Source organism: Chrysemys picta, chromosome 9, assembly GCF_011386835.1.
Source record: "Chrysemys picta bellii isolate R12L10 chromosome 9, ASM1138683v2, whole genome shotgun sequence".
In the NCBI taxonomy this organism is placed as follows: Eukaryota; Metazoa; Chordata; order Testudines; family Emydidae; genus Chrysemys; species Chrysemys picta.
Window position 1 is genome coordinate 75,664,589 of NC_088799.1, and position 22,021 is coordinate 75,686,609.

The 22,021-nt window shown below is 42.1% G+C and overlaps 1 protein-coding gene across 1 annotated transcript in view; it reads right to left on the reverse strand.

Annotated features, from left to right (window-relative positions):
• Positions 1-926: 926 nt before the first annotated feature.
• The window catches only part of LOC101942787 (connector enhancer of kinase suppressor of ras 2-like), a 547,551-nt gene continuing 526,456 nt past the window's right edge, over positions 927-22,021 (reverse strand). The window contains exons 20-24 of the mRNA XM_065556812.1: positions 18,310-18,380; positions 14,413-14,513; positions 12,476-12,983; positions 11,901-12,100; positions 927-11,411 (exon numbers count right to left, since the gene is read on the reverse strand). Coding sequence (XP_065412884.1) covers positions 11,196-11,411; positions 11,901-12,100; positions 12,476-12,983; positions 14,413-14,513; positions 18,310-18,380 — 1,096 coding nt within the window. The 3' untranslated portion in view covers positions 927-11,195. The remainder of the gene's footprint in view (positions 11,412-11,900; positions 12,101-12,475; positions 12,984-14,412; positions 14,514-18,309; positions 18,381-22,021) is intronic.

Here is a 22,021-nt window from a genome sequence, read left to right on the forward strand (position 1 = left end):
TCCGATAAAAGTTGTGTATCATTTTGTTTTAAAGTAATGCATCTAGGGAGTCTGTCTTTCTTTCTGAACGGGGCGTAGCCAAATGTGACTCCAACCTTGACTGGGGTGTCTAGCTGCTACTGCAATACAAATAGAAAATAACAATAAATAATTAATAATGTGCTAACTCACCTTGCTTACGAGAGGAATCTGGTGTCATGCTAATCAATATCAAAGTTAACTAGAAACTGATTAATGTGAGCTGCAATTTTGTGCAAAATTGAAAATATGCTTTAGTATTCCCCAATGACCTTTAAGGTGGCAGACCTAATATGCTTTTATGGTCTCTTCCCACCATCACTCATACTTAAAAAATTTCTTCTCTCTTTCTCCTTTAACAGTTGTAGGGTTTGATCTGGGAAACAACTGACAATCACGGGTAACTTTACTCACCAGAATAGTTCCATTGTACTTAGTGAACTACTCTTGTGCTTAATTGTTTGCAGGATCAGGCCCTTAGATAACACCAAAGTAAACATTAAGGTGTATTTTTCACATATAAAATTTCTTCCCTTCTGTTATGGAGCATGCAATAAGACCGTTTGATGGCTTTTTTTCTGAACTTCTTGAGTGCTGGTGCAAATGCTGATGCTCACAATTTAAGTAAGTGGGTAGTATCTCTCACTTGAAAGGAATGGAAAAGCTGATTAAATGAGAATTGCTTTGGCCAAAAAGCTTTTTTAAACAGCCGCCTTCGGGGTGCCTAATAGTAACCACACAAAGTTTCAGATAATAGCTAACAAAATGAGGCTCAGTGCTATACCTGAATCCACACAGGATCCTTATGCCTGCACAAATCCTTGCGGGACCAAGACCTAGGTTGAGTAACCTATTTAAATTACATTATAGGACACAAAGATAAAAGAAGAGAGAAGCACAAAATTAAGTGCAGAGAATTCAGTTTATTGAAGTCCAAATTTACAACTGAAGTTTACAACTTATTTCCCCCAAAACAAAAGCTACTTTTGAATTTAGGAGGAATAAATGTCCTTTTCATAATGTACAGACTATATCTTTTAAATAAGTTAATATCTTTGAAAAAAGAGCAATATGTTCCTTTTTTAATGTTGCAGTGCAACTTACAACTTACACGTCTGTGCAATGTACCATGAGGTATATGCCCAGTGAGCAACACACAGTGAAATTTTCCATTCATAAATTCTCATTGTAGACACACAAAAAGATAACCTGTGATAGAAAAAATGCAGCCAATTACAATAATTCACACAGAACTAATCTGAAAAGAGAAAAGAAAAATAAACTAACATTCATAGCCTATATAAATTAGTGGATCACCTCCCAACATAGGACAAATATAAAATTAAGTATACTGTTGGGAAACTGAAGAAGTACTGTATTATCCAGGGGTTGAAATTTATTTTTACCTGTATGAGTCTAAAGTAATTCATTTCCTGTCTCTGTAGCATCAGTGAGCTGAAGGACTTTATCTACTACAGAATCTAAATGGTGTCTACTCATAAAAGGGACCTTCAGATATAAATATGATGCTAATTATTATATTGCAGTCTCAAAATATCCAACCATGTATAAACTGGAATACAATCCAGGATTCTTCCCTGGCTCAGATAGACATTTTATCATCACCTCTCAGTTTTATTTCACAGCTAATTATGAAAACATACAGCAGGTGGGGCTGAAACACCTGTAATGTGAACATACTGGTACGTGAAGCTTTGAATCTTCAAACTTCTTTTCAGGATGGCTCCTACTAAAATACCTTTTTTTCTCTTTATGACAGAAAACATACGTTTTCTTTTAGAAATAATCAACCACAATGTAACTTTGTGATAAATAACAGTTCTGCCTCTAATACATATATACATATTGTCTGTAAACAAAAATGCCCATAAATCATGGAGTCTCCATGATTTTTATACAAGGCGCTATAGAATTTTTTGTTGTTGAAAACAGTCCTAGTGAAAGTTTGGTTTATAACCTCCTATTGCTACAGAAATAGTAAGAATGTTCATATTTACAAAAGAAAGACCATGGAGACTCCATAGCATTATTTGCTAATGATCTTAAGTTAGCAGGATTTTCAAAATACACTTTGTGAGCTTGTTCAGATTTGATTAACAGTACAGGTTGAACACCAGCAGTGTAATACTCTAGTAATTTGGTATTTCAACCCCTGAATATACAAAGACATTATTACTACAGCCTACTTCACAGTTTATATGCAAGTAAAGTGCAAGCCATAGTACAAGGGTGTCATACATTTAAGCATTATCTAAAATAGGCTCTCTATTTGTACAAGTCTTAATATCTACTTTAGTAAACTAGACAGATGTCACCTATGACCCAGCAATTAATGGTGTTACGAGGATATTTTCTTTTTAATTAATACAGCATCAGTGTCGAATGCAAAAGGACCCTTAATACTAGTGCTTTCCTCTTATTGTCTATACTTTTCTCTTCCTAGCTTCTTAGACTGAATTGCTTCAGTTTCTTGATAAAACAGAAGTCCTTACTGGATACTAAGCCTAATTTAGCATTTATAACAAGTCTCACTGTTACTTTGACCAGTGAACAGAATTTGTTGGTTAAGACGTGTTTTATAGTTGCTAGTGACAAAATGCAAGAGAGAATCAAGATAATATGGAAATGTAAGTTATTTGCAACATTCTGCCAGATGCATTTACAATAAGTAAAAACAGCTGTATTGAGACCCCACAAATGCCTCAGACTGTATAATACTGTAGAAGTTTGGGGACAGAAGTTTATTGGGCATTTCCAGTCAAGTAACATAGTTCTCTAGCTATTTTATCTCTCGTATAACAACAGCACTTACATCAAGTACTGCATATAGAGTGGCTGTAATGCACACTGTACAGTACTCAACTGTCACATTTAATGCAGTGTGCGTACATATTTTAATAAAAATAGACAGTTCAATTTGTTTATTCCAGCACTGGCCTGTATTAAGAATGACTATAAAAATTTTCTGAATACAGTGAATATACAGTCAGTATTTTCTTAATGAGGTGTGTAACATTTTCATTAACACCAGATTGCAATAGTATATCAGCCATCTCAAAATCAGACAAAGGTTAAACAATATTAATTTTAATCTTCCTTCCAAATATGGAAGTATGGCATAAACTGTAACATGTAGAAAATAAGTTTTCTTTAAAAAAATGCTCCTTTATTCTATTAGTTATATTGAGATTAGAGAATCAGATGCCTATACATTAATAAATAGAGCTGATCATAATTAAAATACTGGTTCTGATTATAAGAAGCTAAGGAAATAAAATCTTTTAAAAATCAACCATAAAAATATTACACTTCAATAGCTGTTATTTAAATAATATGAAATATAAAACAAATTTCCATTCACTAATGGATAACATGGCTGAGATTAGATTTAGATACTAAGTGGTATGTGTTAAGACAACATCTTTGCAGCCCTAAGCTACAGTATGTAAATTTATTTGGGTGGAAAAGGAGATAAAAGACAAAAGCAAAGAGAAATCTAGGACACCTATGAAAGCTTCTTCACAGCTGAGGTTTAACGAGAAAAATCTAATAGACGAAGAAGTAAAAGGAGGCAGTTTAATAAGATCTGATGGGTCAAAAAGGAGCTATAATGCCTCTCCTCACATAAAAGTAACAGTCCACAAAAAATCTAAGGCCCCAGCATAGTAATTAACCACAGGCTAAACTTTAAGCAAGTGCATAGTTCCACTGACTCCAGTAGGACTTTGCATGTGCTAAAAGTTAAGCACCTGCTTAAATGTTTTAATAGATCAGGGCCAGAGTGCTCAGCACCTTGCCCAAGTTATCCCTAGCTGAGTTAATATTGCTATCGCCATCGTTATCCAGTTTTTGCATTCCCCTCTTGTGGGGTCCCAGAGTCCGGGCTCCAGCTTGCAGGGCCGCCCAGAGGATTCAGGGGGCCTGGGGCAAAGCAGGGGAGCAGACCTAAAAAAGGGTACCACCCGCTGTAGTGCTTGTACTTACCAGGCGGCGCTCCGAGGCGACAGTGACGGGTCCTTCAGTTGCTCCGCGTCTTCGGCAGCACTGAAGGGCCCCCCGCCGCCGAAATACTGCCGAAGACCCGGAGTGACTGAAGGGCCCCCCGCTGAGTGAGTAAAAATTAAAAAGGCGCCTCTAGCCAGAAAGGGATTCTCGGCCAAGTCTCGTGGGGCTCCTGCGGGGCCCAGGGCCTGGGGCAAATTACCCTACTTGCCCCCACCCCCTCTGGGCGGCCCTGCCAGCTTGAGCCCGAATGTCTACTCTGCAATTTTATAACCCTGTAGCCTGAGCCCCGCAAGCCCAAGTTAGCTGACATGAGCCAGCCACAGGTGTTTTATTACAGTGTAGACATACCCCTTATGTCTTCCCTACAATTGCCTAGTTTCCATATTTTGAAACTTAAGCCAATTAAATGCCACTTTAGGAAGTTCTCCCTTGTAGATATTACATTAACATTTGCACAGTTTGAATATTGGTGTGCTGTGGCGGACATTTTAGACGAACAGGTCCCCAATCCCGCAGAACAATCCATGCAGGCAGATCCCTGATATCCTTGCTGACTCTTTTCAGGATTGGGTTCATGGTAGTAGCCCAGTTTTCTGATTTACCTGCATCAGTAAATTGGCATTTAGTCTGTAAATTAAATTATACTTTGAGGTCAATTGACCTCATACAGTCTCAAGTCTCACAGGTCTTTCTGGGACACTTGTGTCATGGTACAGTTAAGCTTTTGGGCTCAAATTCTCTGGAGCAGCTAAGTGGCACCTGGCACAAGTCCAGCGTGTTTAAAGGGAGCAAAAATTGCTTTAAGTCACCTTTGTGACTCCCTGCCATTAAATGTTGGCCCAAACCTTAGGCATTCAGACAGCTCTGTCTCACAGTGACTTCCAACAGCTCCAAGGGGCTGACAGCCAGGGTTTGCCAGAATGTAAAGAAACCCCAGCTATGTTCCCTTTCTCATAGGCACATGCACTGTGTTGGTGAGTGAGAGGGCTTTACACAGCATGGTGGCTTCGTGCCACTGGAGGATTGCAGGAGATTGCATGTTGAGATAGTAGTCAGAGACCCAGATCAGATGGTCTTAAGTGTGCTTTGTGTCACTGGAGAAGTACAAAATCAGATTTAATGGATCTGAGTTTAATGGCCCTTGGAGTTTCATAATGTTCCTCAGAGATGTACTGTACTTTAGGCACGATATGGAATTTCTGCCAGAATCTTAATTTTGATGTCAACACTTTCATCACCACTGATAACATTCCCAGTCTCTACCCTTTCAGCAGTCCAATCTAAATCCCCTTAAAGTCAGTAGTAAGACACCCATCAACTTCAGTAAGAGGTTGGTCAGGACTCAAGATTTCTGTAGAACAACTGGAGAACTTCCTTAGTAAAAAGAACAGGAGTACTTGTGGCACCTTAGAAAAGGTGCCACAAGTACTCCTGTTCTTTTTACGGATACAGACTAACACACCTGCTACTCTGAAACCTTCCTTAGTAAAAGCTTTCAAATGGTACCCTTCCCCAAACTGCAATACTTTGACACATACAGCATGCATACTTTGACCTAGAAAACTATAATTAAAGAGGAGAAGTTGGGGTAAAGTTAAGTTTTCAGCTAAGGTTCTTCAAAACCTGAGAACTCCCTGCATCAATCGTATGGATGCCACTCCCTCTCCCGCTTCTCTTGTCACCCCCCACTCAAAAAAAAAAAAAAAGACAAATGATGCGCCAGTTTTCCAGTTAATATACAAATGGGTAGTGACCCGGCTCTGATAATGGACTGATGATCAACATTCCAAGTTCAAAATTCTCTGTTTGGCATAGTGGCTACCTGAGTCTCTTGATAACAAATGATCAGGGCTGCCTTGTGGCAGTAGGACCTATCCTAATCCAAGAGGTGCTTATGGGCTATTTGGGAAAGAAGGACCATAAAGTTGGCACAAGACAAGATGGTTCTTAGGCCTAAAGAGAAAGAAAGAAAGAAAGAAAGAAAGAAAGAAAGAAAGAAAGAAAGAAAGAAAGAATCTCCTGTCAATGTTTGAGAAAGTGCAGCCCGGGGGGTGGGGGTGGGGCAAAGATGACTTTAATTCACCTTTGAACCCTCAGGACTGCAGGTTACTGAGGGGTCAGTGCAGGCCCCAAAGCAAATTAGAGCTGCCAAGAGCTACTCTAATTTACAGGAGCCTCCTGACGGCTTGTCTAGCGGCTGTGTCGCAGTTCAGAATCTTCATTGCACTATGGAGATAATGCCTCTGATACCCATGATGACAGCTCTACACTGTTGTCTCCCCCTTTGTGTGACAGCTATGGCCCGTGTTTGCTTTTGCATGTAGGAACTGGGATAAGAGATAACATCTGACTCAACATCTGTGCTCCATGATTATATTAAAGAATACTGATGTTGCAACTTGTTAGAGCTTCTTTTTTCCTTTGATTATTTCTTTTTATTAAACAGAATGAGTTCAGGGACATTTTCATTTGATAATATGACAAAATAAAAAATGTCTCAAACCCTTCAGGAAGTGCTACTGAGATAGATAGATATCGGGATGATCAAAGATCTGTATTTAGAGGAAATGGAAGAATAATAATAATAAAAAAAGAGGGTGGCTGGTGAAAAGCATACAATCAGTTATAAAAAGACATACTGAAGTTTGTGGAGTCGCAGGAAAGCCATGCTGATTCAGTGACATCTTTGGTTAAAAATATTACAGGCAGAAAGTCTGAATAAAGGCTCAAAGTGTTTGGATAATTTTGAAAACATTTGAATAAATGAAATACATCCAAACCTATTGTTTATGTGGTTGAAGATAAGAATACAGGATTTATCTGAATATTCAGGCAGGAATTCTATTGAAATAATAAATATTATATATTGATTCTGGGCTTGATTTTGCGCCACCATTGAAGTCAAGAGAGAGCCAATCCTGCCCTTACTCATATGCAACCATATTGATTTCAGCAGGACTAGATGGGGTGTTAGAGCAAATTTGGATCAGGAAATTTTGCCACTGATTTCAGATTATAAATAAAATCTTTGGATCACAACTTGTATTCCAATTGGCTTAAAGGTCACAAACCCCTAAACAATTTGTGCTAATGCAGGTTTGTGCAGCATTTGTATAATATATAATATCTTCAACAGTATCTATAGATAGATAAATAAATCCAGCTTCCACGGGTAACTATTTATCCAAGAGACACTATGGACTCCAAACCTCATTGCACTGGAGCAGAGCTTTGCACAGCTGAAGCAGTGGGGAGGCAGATGGCTCTAAGTCTAAGGCATCTTTTGTCTTCCCCGAACCTCAGGGCTGGCTAGGAGCTGAGCCAACTATGAGCACAAATTTGAACAGCCTCAGTGCCATTATGCCACAAGGTTCACTGGAATGCTGTGTTCCCTAGCCCTGCCCTTATGACACCTTTTACACTGGGAGCAAGAACTGGTGGAGTAGATCTGTCTATATTCTTTTCTTCTGAGATTCTTCTATGCCAAGATAAATTTCTAACAGCCTCTTTTAGGGCAGCTTTTTGACTTTCTTGCACAGCCTGAGAAGGCAAAATAGGAAGAAGCAGAGCCAATCATCTGACCTCATATGTCAAACAAAATGTCTGTATTAACCAGCCTAGTAATTTATTTTATTCAGTGGAAAAGATGGAGGCTATTTTTAAAATGTAGGATGTATAATTCACATTTTAAAAACAATTTCTTATTTTAACTTAAAGAACTCCACATCTTTATTCTCAAGTGTTTTTTTTTAAACCTAAATACAGAAAGTCTTGTCTTGTTTGGTTTAGAAAGTAAAACTCTGCTTCTCCTAATATTAAACAGAAATTGAGGGGCATACATTGGTTGACATTTTCTTAGCAAATTAGCTTTAACTGATTCTTATTTATTGTACAGAATTTTGTATGCATGTAAGTAAATGTGTCAAAATTCTTTGTCTTTATTGACATGTTAGTGATATTTGTAAAAGCTAAAAGAATAAAAATACTGTTTTAGACTTAGAAATATTTTTTTTCTTGTTCTAGGGACTAAGCATTGCTCCAAACCTATCTCCCAGTTTGTCTCAACCCCAGCCATGAAAAACCTCTCCAGAGTATACTAAAAGGAAAAATAGTTCATTTTCCTTATTAGCTCACTTTTTAAAATCCTGAATAACCAAAACACATTTTAGCTTCTTTGATGGGGATGGCTCTCCAAGAGTAAAATATAGACTCATATCACTTAGAACTTCAAAACGAATAGACTCATGCCGAGGAAAGCTTTAAGAAAATATGATCAAAAGAAGTTGTGATCTCTTAGCCATGGGAGGGATTAGTTTTATGGCCTAGTCTAATCTCAGCCACTCATTATCTTTCAGAAATACCTTTGATTATTTTTCTTTTAATTATACTAAACCCTCTGAGAAATGAAGGTTGCGATCCAGTCTCTTAGCTATCATTTTTGTTTATTTTTGGAGGCACATATCCACTAAGAAAAAATATTATTTTTCTATTTTAGCTCTATCCAATTAATATTTGAGAAGAAGAGTGTAAGTTCACTTCTTAATGTTTACCGAAAACTTAATTTAACATGTTCTCCAGTCAAGTGGCATTTTTCATCTTTGGGTTACAATACAATGGAATCCCTCTTGAGTATTGTTTTAAAATCTTAGTACAAAAGCACAGACTGTGGTTTGGGTTTGAAACAAAATGCAGATGTTTAAATCTCAGTAAGAACACCAAAAGCACAATCCATTTAATTAGTATTCTGTGACTATCTATAGCTTCTTGTTAATGCACATACAGTATGCAGTACAATTTCAAAGTGGCTTTTCCACCTTACACCATTGCTTATTTCAATACATAATACTCCTTCCACACGATATGGAGGACAGCAATAAAAAAATAGTGAGATATATCTATATCTATATCTATAATATTTATAGATCTGATATGAACAAAAGTTAGAAAGATACCTCTTCTCATGCTCTTTCTATTCAGTGGTGCACTAATTAAAATGTTCACATAGTAAATACATTCAGATTTGTGTTTACTGTTTGCATGAATATCGCAACTCTGATTTTGGTGAATGTGTGATGGCAAGTTTTTCTCGGTCTATTCCCTGCACCTTCATTATTGCTCCAGTTCAGCAAAGCACTTAGGCACAGGCTTAACTTTAAGTGCATGGTTAAATCCATCACTAGTCAGCAGAGCACTTAGGGTTTAATCCTGCTCCTCTGAAGTCAATGGGAATTTTGCCATTAATTTAAGCAGCAGCAGGATCATACCCTTTTAAGCCCATGCTTACGGGCCCATTGACCTCAATGGGACCTAGCATGGACTTAATTGCTTTGCCAAATTAGGAACCTAAATGCACTTATTTTGTATGTTCTATCCAAATGTAATTATAATTGTAGTGCAATGATTTCATGATTCAAGAGCTGGTGTGATGCAGAGAACCCAATATAACGGTCAGTAATACTCTTCTACTAATAATATAACTATATCTTGGAATTATTTCAGGGTGAATTTTTTTACCACTGTGTCCATTGTGGTTCAAATAAATGGTGGTGTAATAGTGCTAACAGAAAAATAAGTGAGTAGCATTCCTTTTTTTCAGGAACTATATCGTAAATGAACTAAACAAAAGGATGCTTTCTCACTAAATTCTTGTCTCTATAAAGTAAGTAAATTTATCTCCTTGAGCCATTTTTTTTTCATTTCATATCACAAATAATTTGAACTTTACAATTTGATTTCTTCTGTGAAACTAGAACTGGGCAAATACTGCAAAAAGATTTTTCTGCAAATATTTATTCGAATTTATATATGAAATTGCTTTGACTGTTCTGTTTGCTTTCTGAGAATATTCTAATAAATAAGTTTACTAGCAGGAACTTGAGTTTTAAGTGCATATTCAAGAATATTTATGGAAAGCAGATTTTGTTTTCATAAATGGAACTATTCACTCCAAAAACCTGATTCTTCAAGTTTCTAAGCAGGGAACAGAAAGAAACCATGTGATTTTATGCATCCATTTAAAACTAACTAATACAGATTGAATTTCAAATACTGAATTGAATACTTGCAATTAACTTGTTCATGAAGTATCTACAGATAAAGAATTACATGGTGAATAATTTTGAACAGTATGAATTCTTTACCCAGCTCTATGACAGTCTGATATACAAACAATTGATCAGTTCAAGAATCTTTTACTTAATTCTCAGTCTTGATGCCTCAGATAACAATATTTTAATAATTATGACTCACAGGTTTGTGGCACTAAATTCACAGTGGTGTGATTATGAAAACTGCCATAGCTACCATCTTCAGAAGCAGATGTTTTTCTTTTACCATGAAACATTTCAAAGTAGATAGAAAAGTCAGTTCAAGTGACAGCATCGGTGAACAACCAGGTTTCTTCTATTTGTATCTTAACCTCTTCTGTGCCACACTTGCATGCCTATGGCCACTGCTTTTAAAGGCAAGCTCATTCTTTTAAAAATAAGCACAACATCAAAGTGGCATGTACAGTATGCCCATAGGGCCGAAGGAGAGTCTATTTGCTGGATATATACACTATACATTGTAAGGCACACAAAAGTGGTTAAGTTTACTTTTTTTTATTACTCTGGTCTTCTGTAATTTCATAAAGATGGTAGCTACCACTGCTTGGAAAGGCTGGAAAAAAATGTGCACCCCTAAGAGTGGCCAGTGTATTTTTTTTATATATTTCCTTCAAGAAAAACTTGTGAAAAGGTGAATTTTAGGGTATTTTAAAAAATAAATATAAACTACCATGTTACCTTTTATATACGTAGATATGTTTACATATAATATATATATCTAAATATATAAAATGGTTGTAAGAACTCATTACTATAAGCTTAGCTTTAGTACAGTCCTTAAATAAATATACTGGTATATATTTTCCATTACACTTCTGCACTGCTTCTTTCTAATGCAGAACTTGATAAGCATGTTGGTTGATAATAGCAAACAAAATAATTCAGAACAGAATAATACTTATCATGCAATGTAGTAGGCATCCTGTGGCACTATTCTCTTATCCAAGTTATTTACAGTACTGCTGAGTACGTTTACAAATATTACAGAGTTTGCCATATTGGATTTCTCATGGCACCCAGCAAGTGTTCATGGTGCTAGTCCTGTCAGACATGTGTTTCAATGAATGAATGTGTGTGTGTCAGCAGTGGTGCGGGGGTTACAAGTTCAGCGGCTCCATTTTGAGGTTTCAGAGCAGCGCTGTACTCACAAATGTCCAGGAAAAATTCATAGTTCTTTATCTTCCACTCTTTGAACTTCTTTGATGTCAAGTTAGGATCATCCAGAAGATTGTTGATAGTTACCAGGTCCCCTTCCTTTGCCTGTTAAATGCCAAAAAAACCAGAGCACATTTCAGAAATACAATTTAAACGACATGTTATACTTGGCCTTTTATTTGTCCTTGAGTGCTAAAAAAAGGTGCTAGAGCAACTGCAATGCACACTAAGGTCCTTTATCTATACACAGAACTGTTACAGCTCACACAGTGCAATGCAGTCTTCCCTATATCCGTTGGCATGATTCCACAGTGGCTTTCAGTGACCATCTCTAATTGTAAAAGTGTAGTAAATTAGGTCTTCTTGACAATTCAGTCCTTGGCATCCTCCATGACACAGGTAACAAGAGTGCCAAATACTGGCAATGGTTGTGAGGTTGGCAACTGTCCCCTACCTTCTGTTTCTCTCAGTACTGCCAAAGTTTCCTTGTGACCTAATTCTCTCTCTAAAATAAAAGTCCAAACACTGAAAATTTTAAGAAGCTACACTGTTACAATTTCATGTTGAACATAAACATTAATGGTAACAGCTTACTTTTAAAGTGCTCTTGAGAACTCTGATGTGATGAAGTTTTTCGTTGATAATTGGATCATTGCACCTCTTTACAAAAGACTTCCGGAATTCCTGCTTGGTAGAAGGACGCTGCTCTCCAAAGGCTGACAAGCTGGCTTGTTCCAAAGACTTGTACAGCTCTTGCAGACCATCTGTACTTTCCCTGATTTCCTTTATGTTTTCTGGAAAAAAAATATTATTTTTTTAACAATCCAGGCAACTTTGGATGGGAGGGTAATGAAAGATCCTGAAAAGCTCAAGAATTCTGAAAGTTGCCTATGGAATAACCACCTGATATCTTTTCCTGATTTGAGAATTGATAAAATCAATTGTTCTGGTCAACAATAAAGTTGGAATCAGAACATACATAGACTTTCTGAACCAAAATGATGGTGTAGTAACTAATGCAATCTCCATATTTTCAGCTTTCTTGGAAATTATAATTCTGCCACAAAGATACTCATATAAAGCCTGATCACTCATCAATGAGGTCAATGGCAAAGCTCCCATTGAGGTCAATGGTGAGTATTGGTGTCACAGTCCCTTCAAAATCTTACCTTCTTCACAGAAACTATTTTGCTTTTTTATAAGAAGTTTCTCTTCAGGCTTCTCTTCTGTTATGCCTGAAGACTTCACATGCCCTTTGACCCTGACATCTCTGTTTCGTGGAAGGCTTTGACTACGTTGCTTCTGGGGCCTGTTATGAGAACTATATCCTCTTTGCCACTCCACCAAAGGGAAAGGTCCATCTCGTTCATGATTGTGACGTCTTTGGACTGGTAATGTTGCTTGTCTTCGCCTCTCTGGTGACATTCCAGGTCGGCCACTCATGTATTCTGGGTCAGGAGGAACAGTCTGAAGAAAATGGAGGCCAGAACTGGTTAAGGGGGTCTCTATCAGGTCCTGCCATGAGCGCCTTTCTCGATAGGGAGGTCTGCATCCTGACGAGTGTGTACTTCCTGTGGCATCTTGTCGGGAATCCTCCGCAGAAGAATAAGAGTAGGTAGATTCGCTTGAAAAGTGTCGACCATGTTTGGGTTCAGGGAATGGACTTGAAGAATTCACCTAAGAAGAAATGAAAATATCTGATTATAAAGACATAATTGTGACTAGACATTGGCAAACCACAAAAGATACAGTTCAGTATATGTTAGTATTAACCAAATGATCTGATTTGTATAGTTTGGTATATCACACTATAAACTCTTAGTGAGCAAGACATAACTAACTGTGTAATACTTTATGTAAGCACTACATTTTTAACCACTCCCTATTCTTGTTTTGACACATTCTCTGCCCAAGAACAACTCCTGCTGGAAAGGACAGGATAGCACTGGTATAGGTTTTGCAAAGACCTAACCTAGCTTACACCTATTCCAGCAGTGTGTTTTGAGGAAGACATGGAAGCCCCCGAAAGAAACCATAACTGGATTTCCTTTCTTTTCAGAAGGCAGATGTTCCAGCAAAACAGGGAAGAAAAAAAAAAAAAAACTTCAGCACCCAAAAAAACATTTAAATTTTAGGGGACTGCTGAGCTTATCCAAATTATTTTAATTAAATTCTGCTTGGTCCTTGTATTATTTTAATTAAAAAAAGAGAGAAAGGCAAAAAAGTGGAAAAACAGAAAGGGAGGGGCTTAACCTGTATCCCGGTTGATAAACAGCATCACATGGGTGAAAATCAGTCTGAACTTCACCCATGTGATGCTGTTGCCTCAGTCATTCTTTCTTTGGTTCTGGTTGTGTGAGGATCGTGTCATTCACGCTGAAGAAAAATCTGAAAGAAAAATAGAGAACAGTCCTATCTGCACTTAGAAACAAAAGTTAAATATCACAGCCTACCCATGTACTGTATAGCAGCAGTGCTTTTATCGGCTATCAGAACCTGCCCATACACTGTACACAACAACTTTTATAAGCTATTTTTTGCTTTAAAGCACTTAAGAAAAATATTGCAGATACAATGGGTATTTTACACAATGCTATATTTTGAAAGAAACTTGTCTTTAAAGATATGTTTCTTATAAATAAAGTATTTTTCCTCCAGATAATGACTATTATATGAATATAATATAAAACTCTTAATTTCCAGTAAATATGGAACACTATAGATACAGTATAAACTCTCAGGTAATAGAGATGACCCAAGTACAAGACATTTTATTCATACTGGAGTAAAAAATCTATGTATTCCTTTTGTATTGGATTTTTTTCTTTTTTAAAGAAAAAATTGGCTTGACCACACTAGGTAAACACAGCAGAGTAAAATGGCAGTAGTCTCTTCTTCCTATGTGCTCCCATTTCTTATTTTCAGAACATTCACTCCAGCTCTTAGCCATTAGAAATGATAATATTCTCAGAGTTTACAGCTGAGAACCACCTCTGTTCTGCTCATAATGTAATTAGATGCCATTACAAAACAAGCAAAATACTAATCAAAGAAGCATGGACATTTATTTCTTGGCCTTATACAGCATGTATTATTCATGACTTACTGAGGGTGTTCGATGGTAGGTGTCACATCGTGTTGAAGGGCCTTCCTGTTTCAGGGTTAAAGAGCCATCAATATCATCCTGGTCACTTTCACTCCAGTAATCTGGTAACAAAATGTTCTATGTTTCATTGAAATATTTACTCATAAGATAGTATTGGCAACATTTTCAAAGCATAATTGATACTTTCTCTGATATAGACAGGATGTAAGTCCCAGTCTCTGAAGCGTCTAAGGGCTGGATTTTCTAAGATATTTAGATGCCTTAAGACAGTGGTCTCCAAACTTTTTATGCACAAGATCACTTTTTGAATTTAAGTGCAACCCAGGCTCTACCCCACTTCTTTCCTGAGGCCCCGCCCCGCTCACTCCATCCCCCCTCTCTCTGTCATTCACTCTTCCCCTCCCCCACTCACTTTCACTGGGCTGGGGCAGGGGGGGCTGGGGTGCAGGAAGGGGTGCGGGCTCTGGGTTGGGGGTGAGGGGTTTGGCATGTAGGAGGGGGCTCTGGGATGAGCCTGGGGCAGGGTGTTGGGGTGCAAGAGGGGGTGAAGGAAGCAAGCTCTGGGAGGGAATTTTGGTGCAGGAGGAGGCTCCAGGCTAGGGCAGAGTGTTGAGGTGCAGGAGGGGGTGTGGGCTCTGGGAGGGAGTTTGAGTGCAGGAAGGGGCTCTGGTCTAGGGCAGAGTGGTGGGGTGCAGGAGGGGGCATGGGGTGCTGGCTCCAGGAGGGGGCTCAGGGCTGGGGATTGGGGTGTGGGAGGAGTGTGGGCTCCCACCCGGGTGGCACTTACCTCAGGCAGTGGCACAGCAGGGCTAACACAGGCTCCCTGCCTGCCCCAGCCCAACACTGCTCCCGGAAGCGGCCATCACGCACCTGTGGCCCCTGGTGGGGCGGCCGGGGTCTTTGCATGGTGCCCGTCTCTGCAGGCACTGCCCCTGCAGCTCCCATTGGCCGCAGTTCCCCGTTCTTGGCCAATGGGAGCTGTGGGGGAAGTGCTTGAGGCAGGAGCGGTGCACGGAGACTCCATCCCCCCGCCAGGGCCTCAGGAGTGTGCTGGCCAATTCTGGGAGCAGTGCGAGGCCACGGCAGGCAGGGAGCCTGCCTTAGCCCCGCTGCACCACCGGACTTTTAGCAGCCGGAGATTGTGATAGACTGTCAGAGGCTCCAGGATCAACCAGTCGATCACAATCTACCGGTTGGTGACCATTGCCTTAAGACATGGATAGGTGCCTAGTGGGATTTTCAAAAAAGCCCGAGCAGGTTAAGCATCTAAGTCCATTGATTTCACAGGGAGTTAAGTGCCTAACCCACTCAGGCACTTTTGAAAATCCCACTAGTTACCAATCTGCATCTTCAAGCCCCTAAGTACTTTTGAAAATCTGGTACTTAGTCATTTATGGCACATCTACATTGCAAAAAATCCCACAGCAGTGAGTCACAGAGCCTGGTTCATCTGATTTTGGCTCTGGGGGCTTGAACTAGAGAGCTAAAAATAGCAGTGTAGGCGTTCTTGCCTGGGGTGGAGCCTGGGCTCTGAGACCCACCTACCTTGCCAGGTGTCCGAGCCCAGGCTCCAGCACAAGCAGGAATGTCTATACTGCTATTTTTAGCCCCATAGCATGAGTCCCACAAGCCCAAGTCAGTTGACCATGGCTCTGAGACTTGCTGCCATGGGATTTCTTTTGCAGTGTAGGCATAACCTTAGGAACCTCAGTCCCACTGACTTTCGTGGACATACTTCCTGGATGGTTGAAAGGCACTTCGCTTTCAGCTCAATGCCTCAAAACTCACTCAAGGAGTATACAAGTAGCCTATCAAATCAGGCATTCCGTGTTGTGCTTATAGTCGAATTCTCTTCCCCAACAGTAATAATCAGAAAGGAGTTGCATATTCCTTCACAGAAGACAAAAGCATTTACAAACTGCAATATCAAAATATTCAGTTAATCATCAAGTCATTCTATTGTCCAAATCGGTATTTTATCATAATCTGGGTATTTTATCATAATCTGTATGTGATGATAGAAAAGACTGTATCTGGACTGCATAATGTAAAAACAAAGTACCCTTTTTCTCAGTTCATTTTTCTCTCCTGTTTACTATTTTCTCTTTAAATGAGTGCATTCTCCTCACCCCAGCTGTGTGTGATCTGCTCTGCTGGCTGGTGGAGAAATGGGGGGCAGGCAGGGCTGGCTCCAGGCACCAGCCCACCAAGCATGTGCTTGGGGCGGCGCCTGGAGGCGGGTGGTGCAGCGGGGTGCTGCGGCCCAAGAGCGGGGCCGCGACTGGGCTCGCCACCCTCCCCGTGGCGCTCCAGCCGCCGGGGAGAGTGGAGCCGCAGCGGGCTCGCCGCCCTCCCCCCAGCACTCCGGCCGGTCGGGGAGAGCAGAGAGCCGCGGCGGGATCTCCGCCCTCCCCCCCGGCGCTCTGGCCGCCGGGGGCTCTCCGCCCTCCCCCGGCACTCTGGCCGCCGGGGAGAGTGGAGAGCCCCGGCCGGGCTCGCCGCCCTCCCCCCGGCGTTCTGGCCGCCAGGGAGAGCGGAGAGCCCCAGCCGGGCTCTCCGCCCTCTCCCTGGCGTTCTAGCCGCCGGGGAGAGCGGAGAGCCCCAGTCGAGCTCTCCACCCTGCTCCCGGCACTCTGGTCGCCGGGGAGAGCGGAGATCCCCAGTCGGGCTCTGCGCCCTCCCCCCGGCGCTCTGGCCGCCGGGGAGAGCGGAGCCGCGGCGGGCACGCCGCCCTCCCCCCGGCGCTCCAGCCGGTCGGGGATTGCGGGCCCACGGCCGGACTCGGCGCCCTCCCCTGCCGCGCTGGGAGGGGGCGGCGGGTGGCTTTTTTGCCTAGGGTGGCAAAAAAGCCACAGCCGGCCCTGGGGGCAGGGCTACTACCCTGTTTCTCTGTGGCGAATGAGGAAGTTATCTGTATTATTTTTAATGAACATCATATGCACTTGCATCTCAGTTTATTGGCTTGATGTTATCCTGCCTAATTTTGAGGAGTTAACTCAAAGAAGACTGTTAGGGGGGAAACAAACAGGAAATGAAACAATGGCAAAAATAAGGTACTGTCAGAGAGCAAGGTTTATTCTTCTCAGGCCCAAACCTGGGATCAAAGGGGATACTAAACCACTAATGTTCCCAGCCTGGGGAGGAAGGGGGTGTTGAGTGGCAGCAGTGGCTGGAGGTGAGCCTCTGACAGAGAGAGAGACACACACAGAGAATACTGCAGGGCCTGTCGTCTATCACTCCCAGCCAGGAGTAGGGATGGCTGGGTTGAGTGATCTTACCTAACACTTGCAAGAAAAGAATAAAGTGATGTAAGAATGAGGCATATAGGCATTTTGTTGTTTTATCCCTCTTACCTTCTTACTATGTATCTTTGGGTGAACAAAAAAATGTTTGTTTTGATACAACTTTTTAACTCTCTTTAATCAGTTGCTGGTCACAGACTCCTAAAGAGGAAATTTCTTGCAGGTGCCAAGTACATTTGGGCCTGTTATGTTAACACAGTTTGCAATCAGGGCTGCAACCCAGAAATCCAGTCCAAGGGTGATTGGACTTTGGGGTTCCACCCCGAGAGAGGTGAAGGAAGCCAAGCCTGTCACCTGAAGAGTGCACTCAAGAGGGACTAAAAGGGGTTTAAAGTGCAACTTGCCCTATGTCCATGTCACTCTCTCATTAAGGATTAGCACAGCTGATGGCACTAACAGAGACCTATAAGGGGTTACACATATCTATGAAAACAAACAGTTAAAAGATACTGCCTACGTTAATCAACTCATTGTGAGATACCTGTGATTTATGTCCAAATCATGAGATGACTCAGTTAACAGAAACATTTTTGGAGCCTCTCTTTCTTATCAGACCTCTCTAAGTCAATTTTGATTAAAATCACAGAAGCCTTACCTTCATCTGGCCGAATATTCTTGTCATCAGGTGTATAACCAATGGCTGCAAGACCCAGACGGTTCATCCATCTAATAAAATAATAGACAAGGAAGAAGAATATGTAAAGCACACTCCAGTGGTAAATGCTGTGGCCTATATTCTCTTATAATGGGGAAAAAACAGAGGGAAGAGAAGTAGTAGTGTAAAAACCTATGGTTTTCAAGCTGAGAAAAACCTGACTCATACGTTCATCAGAGTAATGAGGTTACATGGAGGATGCAGTCACTGAAGTACACAGAGTCCGAGGAGCCATGGAGAAATCTGATCTCAATCCACAGCTCGTGGAGAATCCATGTGTAGAACCAGACCCTCTGTACTTCTCTCTGTAACTCACTCTGTGTCAGCCTAGCACTGTTAAGAGCCAGGATGCCAGTGTTCCCTCTATCACGTCACCAAAGTGGAGCAGCAAACGCAAAGCACACCTGCTAATACTGCAAATAGCAGAATTAATTAACACTGACTTTTCTACGCATATTTCCATTGGATACTTAGAGGAGCATGCTGTATAGAGCAAAGGCTTGCTAAGTTTCCCCCCCTTCAAGTGCAATCAAATATCCATTGAATCCTAACTGCACAGTGCTGGTGTGGAAGAGCTTCCATGGTTTCGGGGAGGGGAACATACTACATTGGTTCTGATGCCCCCTCTGCTTGTTTCTAGGCATTTGCATCCCTTTATGGCCCCACACAACTGGCTCAAAGGCCTGGTCTACACTATGAGTTTAATTCGAATTTAGCAGCGTTAAATCAAATTAACCCTGCACCTGTCCACACAATGAAGCCATTTCTTTCGAAATAAAGGGCTCTTAAAATCGATTTCTGTACTCCTCCCCGATGAGTGGAGTAGCGCCGAAATCGATATTGTCATTTCGAATTAGGGTTAGCGTGGCCGCAATTTGATGGTATTGGCCTCCGGGAGCTATCCCACAGTGTACCATTGTGACCGCTCTGGACAGCAATCTGAACTCGGATGCACTGGCCAGGTAGACAGGAAAAGCCCCGCAAACATTTGAATTTCATTTCCTGTTTGTCCAGCACAGGAGAGTACAGGTGACCACAGAGAGCTCATCAGCACAGGTAACCATGCCGGCCGATAATCGAAAAAGAGCACCAGCATGGACCATACGGGAGGTACTGGATCTGATCGCTATATGGGGAGAGGATTCAGTGCTAGCAGAACTTCGTTCGAAAAGACGAAATGCAAAACTTTTGAAAAAATCTCCAAGGACATGATGGAGAGAGGCCACAATAGGGACTCAGAGCAGTGCTGCGTGAAAGTCAAGGAGCTCAGACAAGCCTATCAGAAAACAAAGGAGGCAAACAGTCACTCTGGGTCAGAGCCGCAGACATGCCGCTTCTACGCTGAGCTGCATGCAATTCTAGGGGGGGGCCGCCACCACTACCCCACCTCTGACCGTGGATTCCGAGGCAGGGGTAATCTCATCAGCCCCACCTGAGGATTCTGCGGATGGGGAAGAGGAGGAGGAGGAGGAGGAGGAGGACGAGCTTGCGGAGAGCACACAGCACTCAGTTCTCCCCAACAGCCAGGATCTTTTTCTCAGCCTGACTGAAGTACCATCCCAAGCCAGTACCCAAGACCATGACCCCATGGAAGGGACCTCAGGTGAGTTTACCTTTTAAAATATAAAACATGGTTTAAAAGCAAGCGTTTTTTAATGATTAATTTGCCCTGAGGACTTGGGATGCATTCGTGGCCAGTACAGCTACTGGAAAAGTCTGTTAATGTGTCTGGGGATGGAGCGGAAATCCTCCAGGGACATCTCCATGAAGCTCTCCTGGAGGTACTCCAAAAGTTTTTGCAGAAGGTTTCTGGGCAGTGCAGCCTTATTCCGTCCTCCATGGTAGGACACTTGACCACACCATGCTAGTAGCAAGTAATCTGGTATCATTGCATGACAAAGCCTGGCAGCATATGGTCCCGGTGTTTGCTGGCATTCAAGCAACATCCGTTCTTTATCTCGCTGTGTAATCCTCAGGAGAGTGATATCGCTCATGGTAACCTGGTTGAAATACGGGAATTTAATTAAGGTGACAGAGGTGGCCTTTTCTACTGGGCTGTTTGCCTGTGGCTGAAAAGAAATCCTTCCCTGTAGTAAGCCAACTGCGGGGGGTGGTGGTGGGGAGGTTTGGCGCTGAGAGGTGGCAGCAGGAAGATCAGAGGAGGCAGGATGCAATGCTGGGGCTGCTGTGTGAGCAAACACACATGCTCCGGCATCTGGTGGAGCTTCAGGAACGGCAGCAGGATCACAGACTGCCACTGCAGCCCCTGTATAACCCCCCCTCCTCCCTCACCATGTTCCATAGCCTCCTCACCCAGACGTGTAAGAACGTGGGGGGGAGGCTCCGTACACCCTCCCATTCCACCCCAGTGGACAGCCCAAGCAAAAGACTGTCATTATTTTAACCTTTTTTTAGTGGCCTTTTCCTTCCCTCCGATCCTCCTCCCAAACCCCACCCAGGCTACCTGCTCAGTTCTCTCCCTCTTTTTATAATCAATTAATAAAGAATACATGAATCCTTTGAAAGCAAGCTGTGATCGAAGGGGGAGGGTGGGTTGCCTACAGAGAATGAGTCAATAAAGGGGGCGGGTTTTCATCGAGGAGAAACAAACAGAACTTTCACACGGTAGCCTGGCCAGTCATGAAACTGATTTTCAAAGCTTCTCTGATGCACCGTGCTTCCTGGTGTGCTCTTCTAATCACCCTGGTGTCTGGCTGCACATAATCAGCAGCCAGGCGATTTGCCTCAGCCTCCCACCCCACCATAAAGGTCTCCCCCTTACTCTCACAGAGACTGTGGAGCACACAGCAAGCAGCAATAACAATGGGGATATTGGTTTGGCTGAGGTCTGAGCGAGACAATAAAGTGCGCCAGCGACCTTTTAAATGGCCAAATGCACATTCCACCACCATTCTGCACTTGCTCAGCCTGTAGTTGAACAGCTCCTGACTCCTGTCCAGGCTGCCTGTGTATGGCTTCATGAGCCATGGCATTAAGGGGTAGGCTGGGTCCCCAAGGATAACTATAGGCATTTCAACATCCCCAACGGTGATTTTCTGGTCTGGGAAGTAAGTCCCTTGCTGCAGCCGTTTAAACAGAGTAGTGTTCCTGAAGACGCGAGCGTCATGAACCCTTCCTGGCCAGCCCACGTTGATGTTGGTGAAACGTCCCCTGTGATCCACCAGTGCTTGCAGCACCACTGAAAATTAACCCTTGCGGTTTATGTACTGGGTACCCTGGTGCTCCGGTGCCAAGATAGGTATTTGGGTTCCATCTATCGCCCCACCACAGTTAGGGAATCCCATTGCAGCAAAGCCATCCACTATGGCCTGCACATTTCCCAGAGTCACTACCTTTCGTAGCAGCAGCTCAATGATTGCTTTGGCTACTTGCATGACAGCAGCCCCCACAGTAGATTTGCCCACTCCAAATTGATGTCCGACTGACTGGTAGCTGTCTGGCGTTGCAAGCTTCCACAGGGCTATTGCCACTCGCTTCTCAACTGTGAGGGCTGCTCTCATCCTGGTATTCTGGTGCTTCAGGGAAGGGGAAAGCAAGTCACAAAGTTCCATGAAAGTGCCCTTACACATGCGAAAGTTTCGCAGCCCCTGGGAATCGTCCCACACCTGCAACACTATGCAGTCCCACCAGT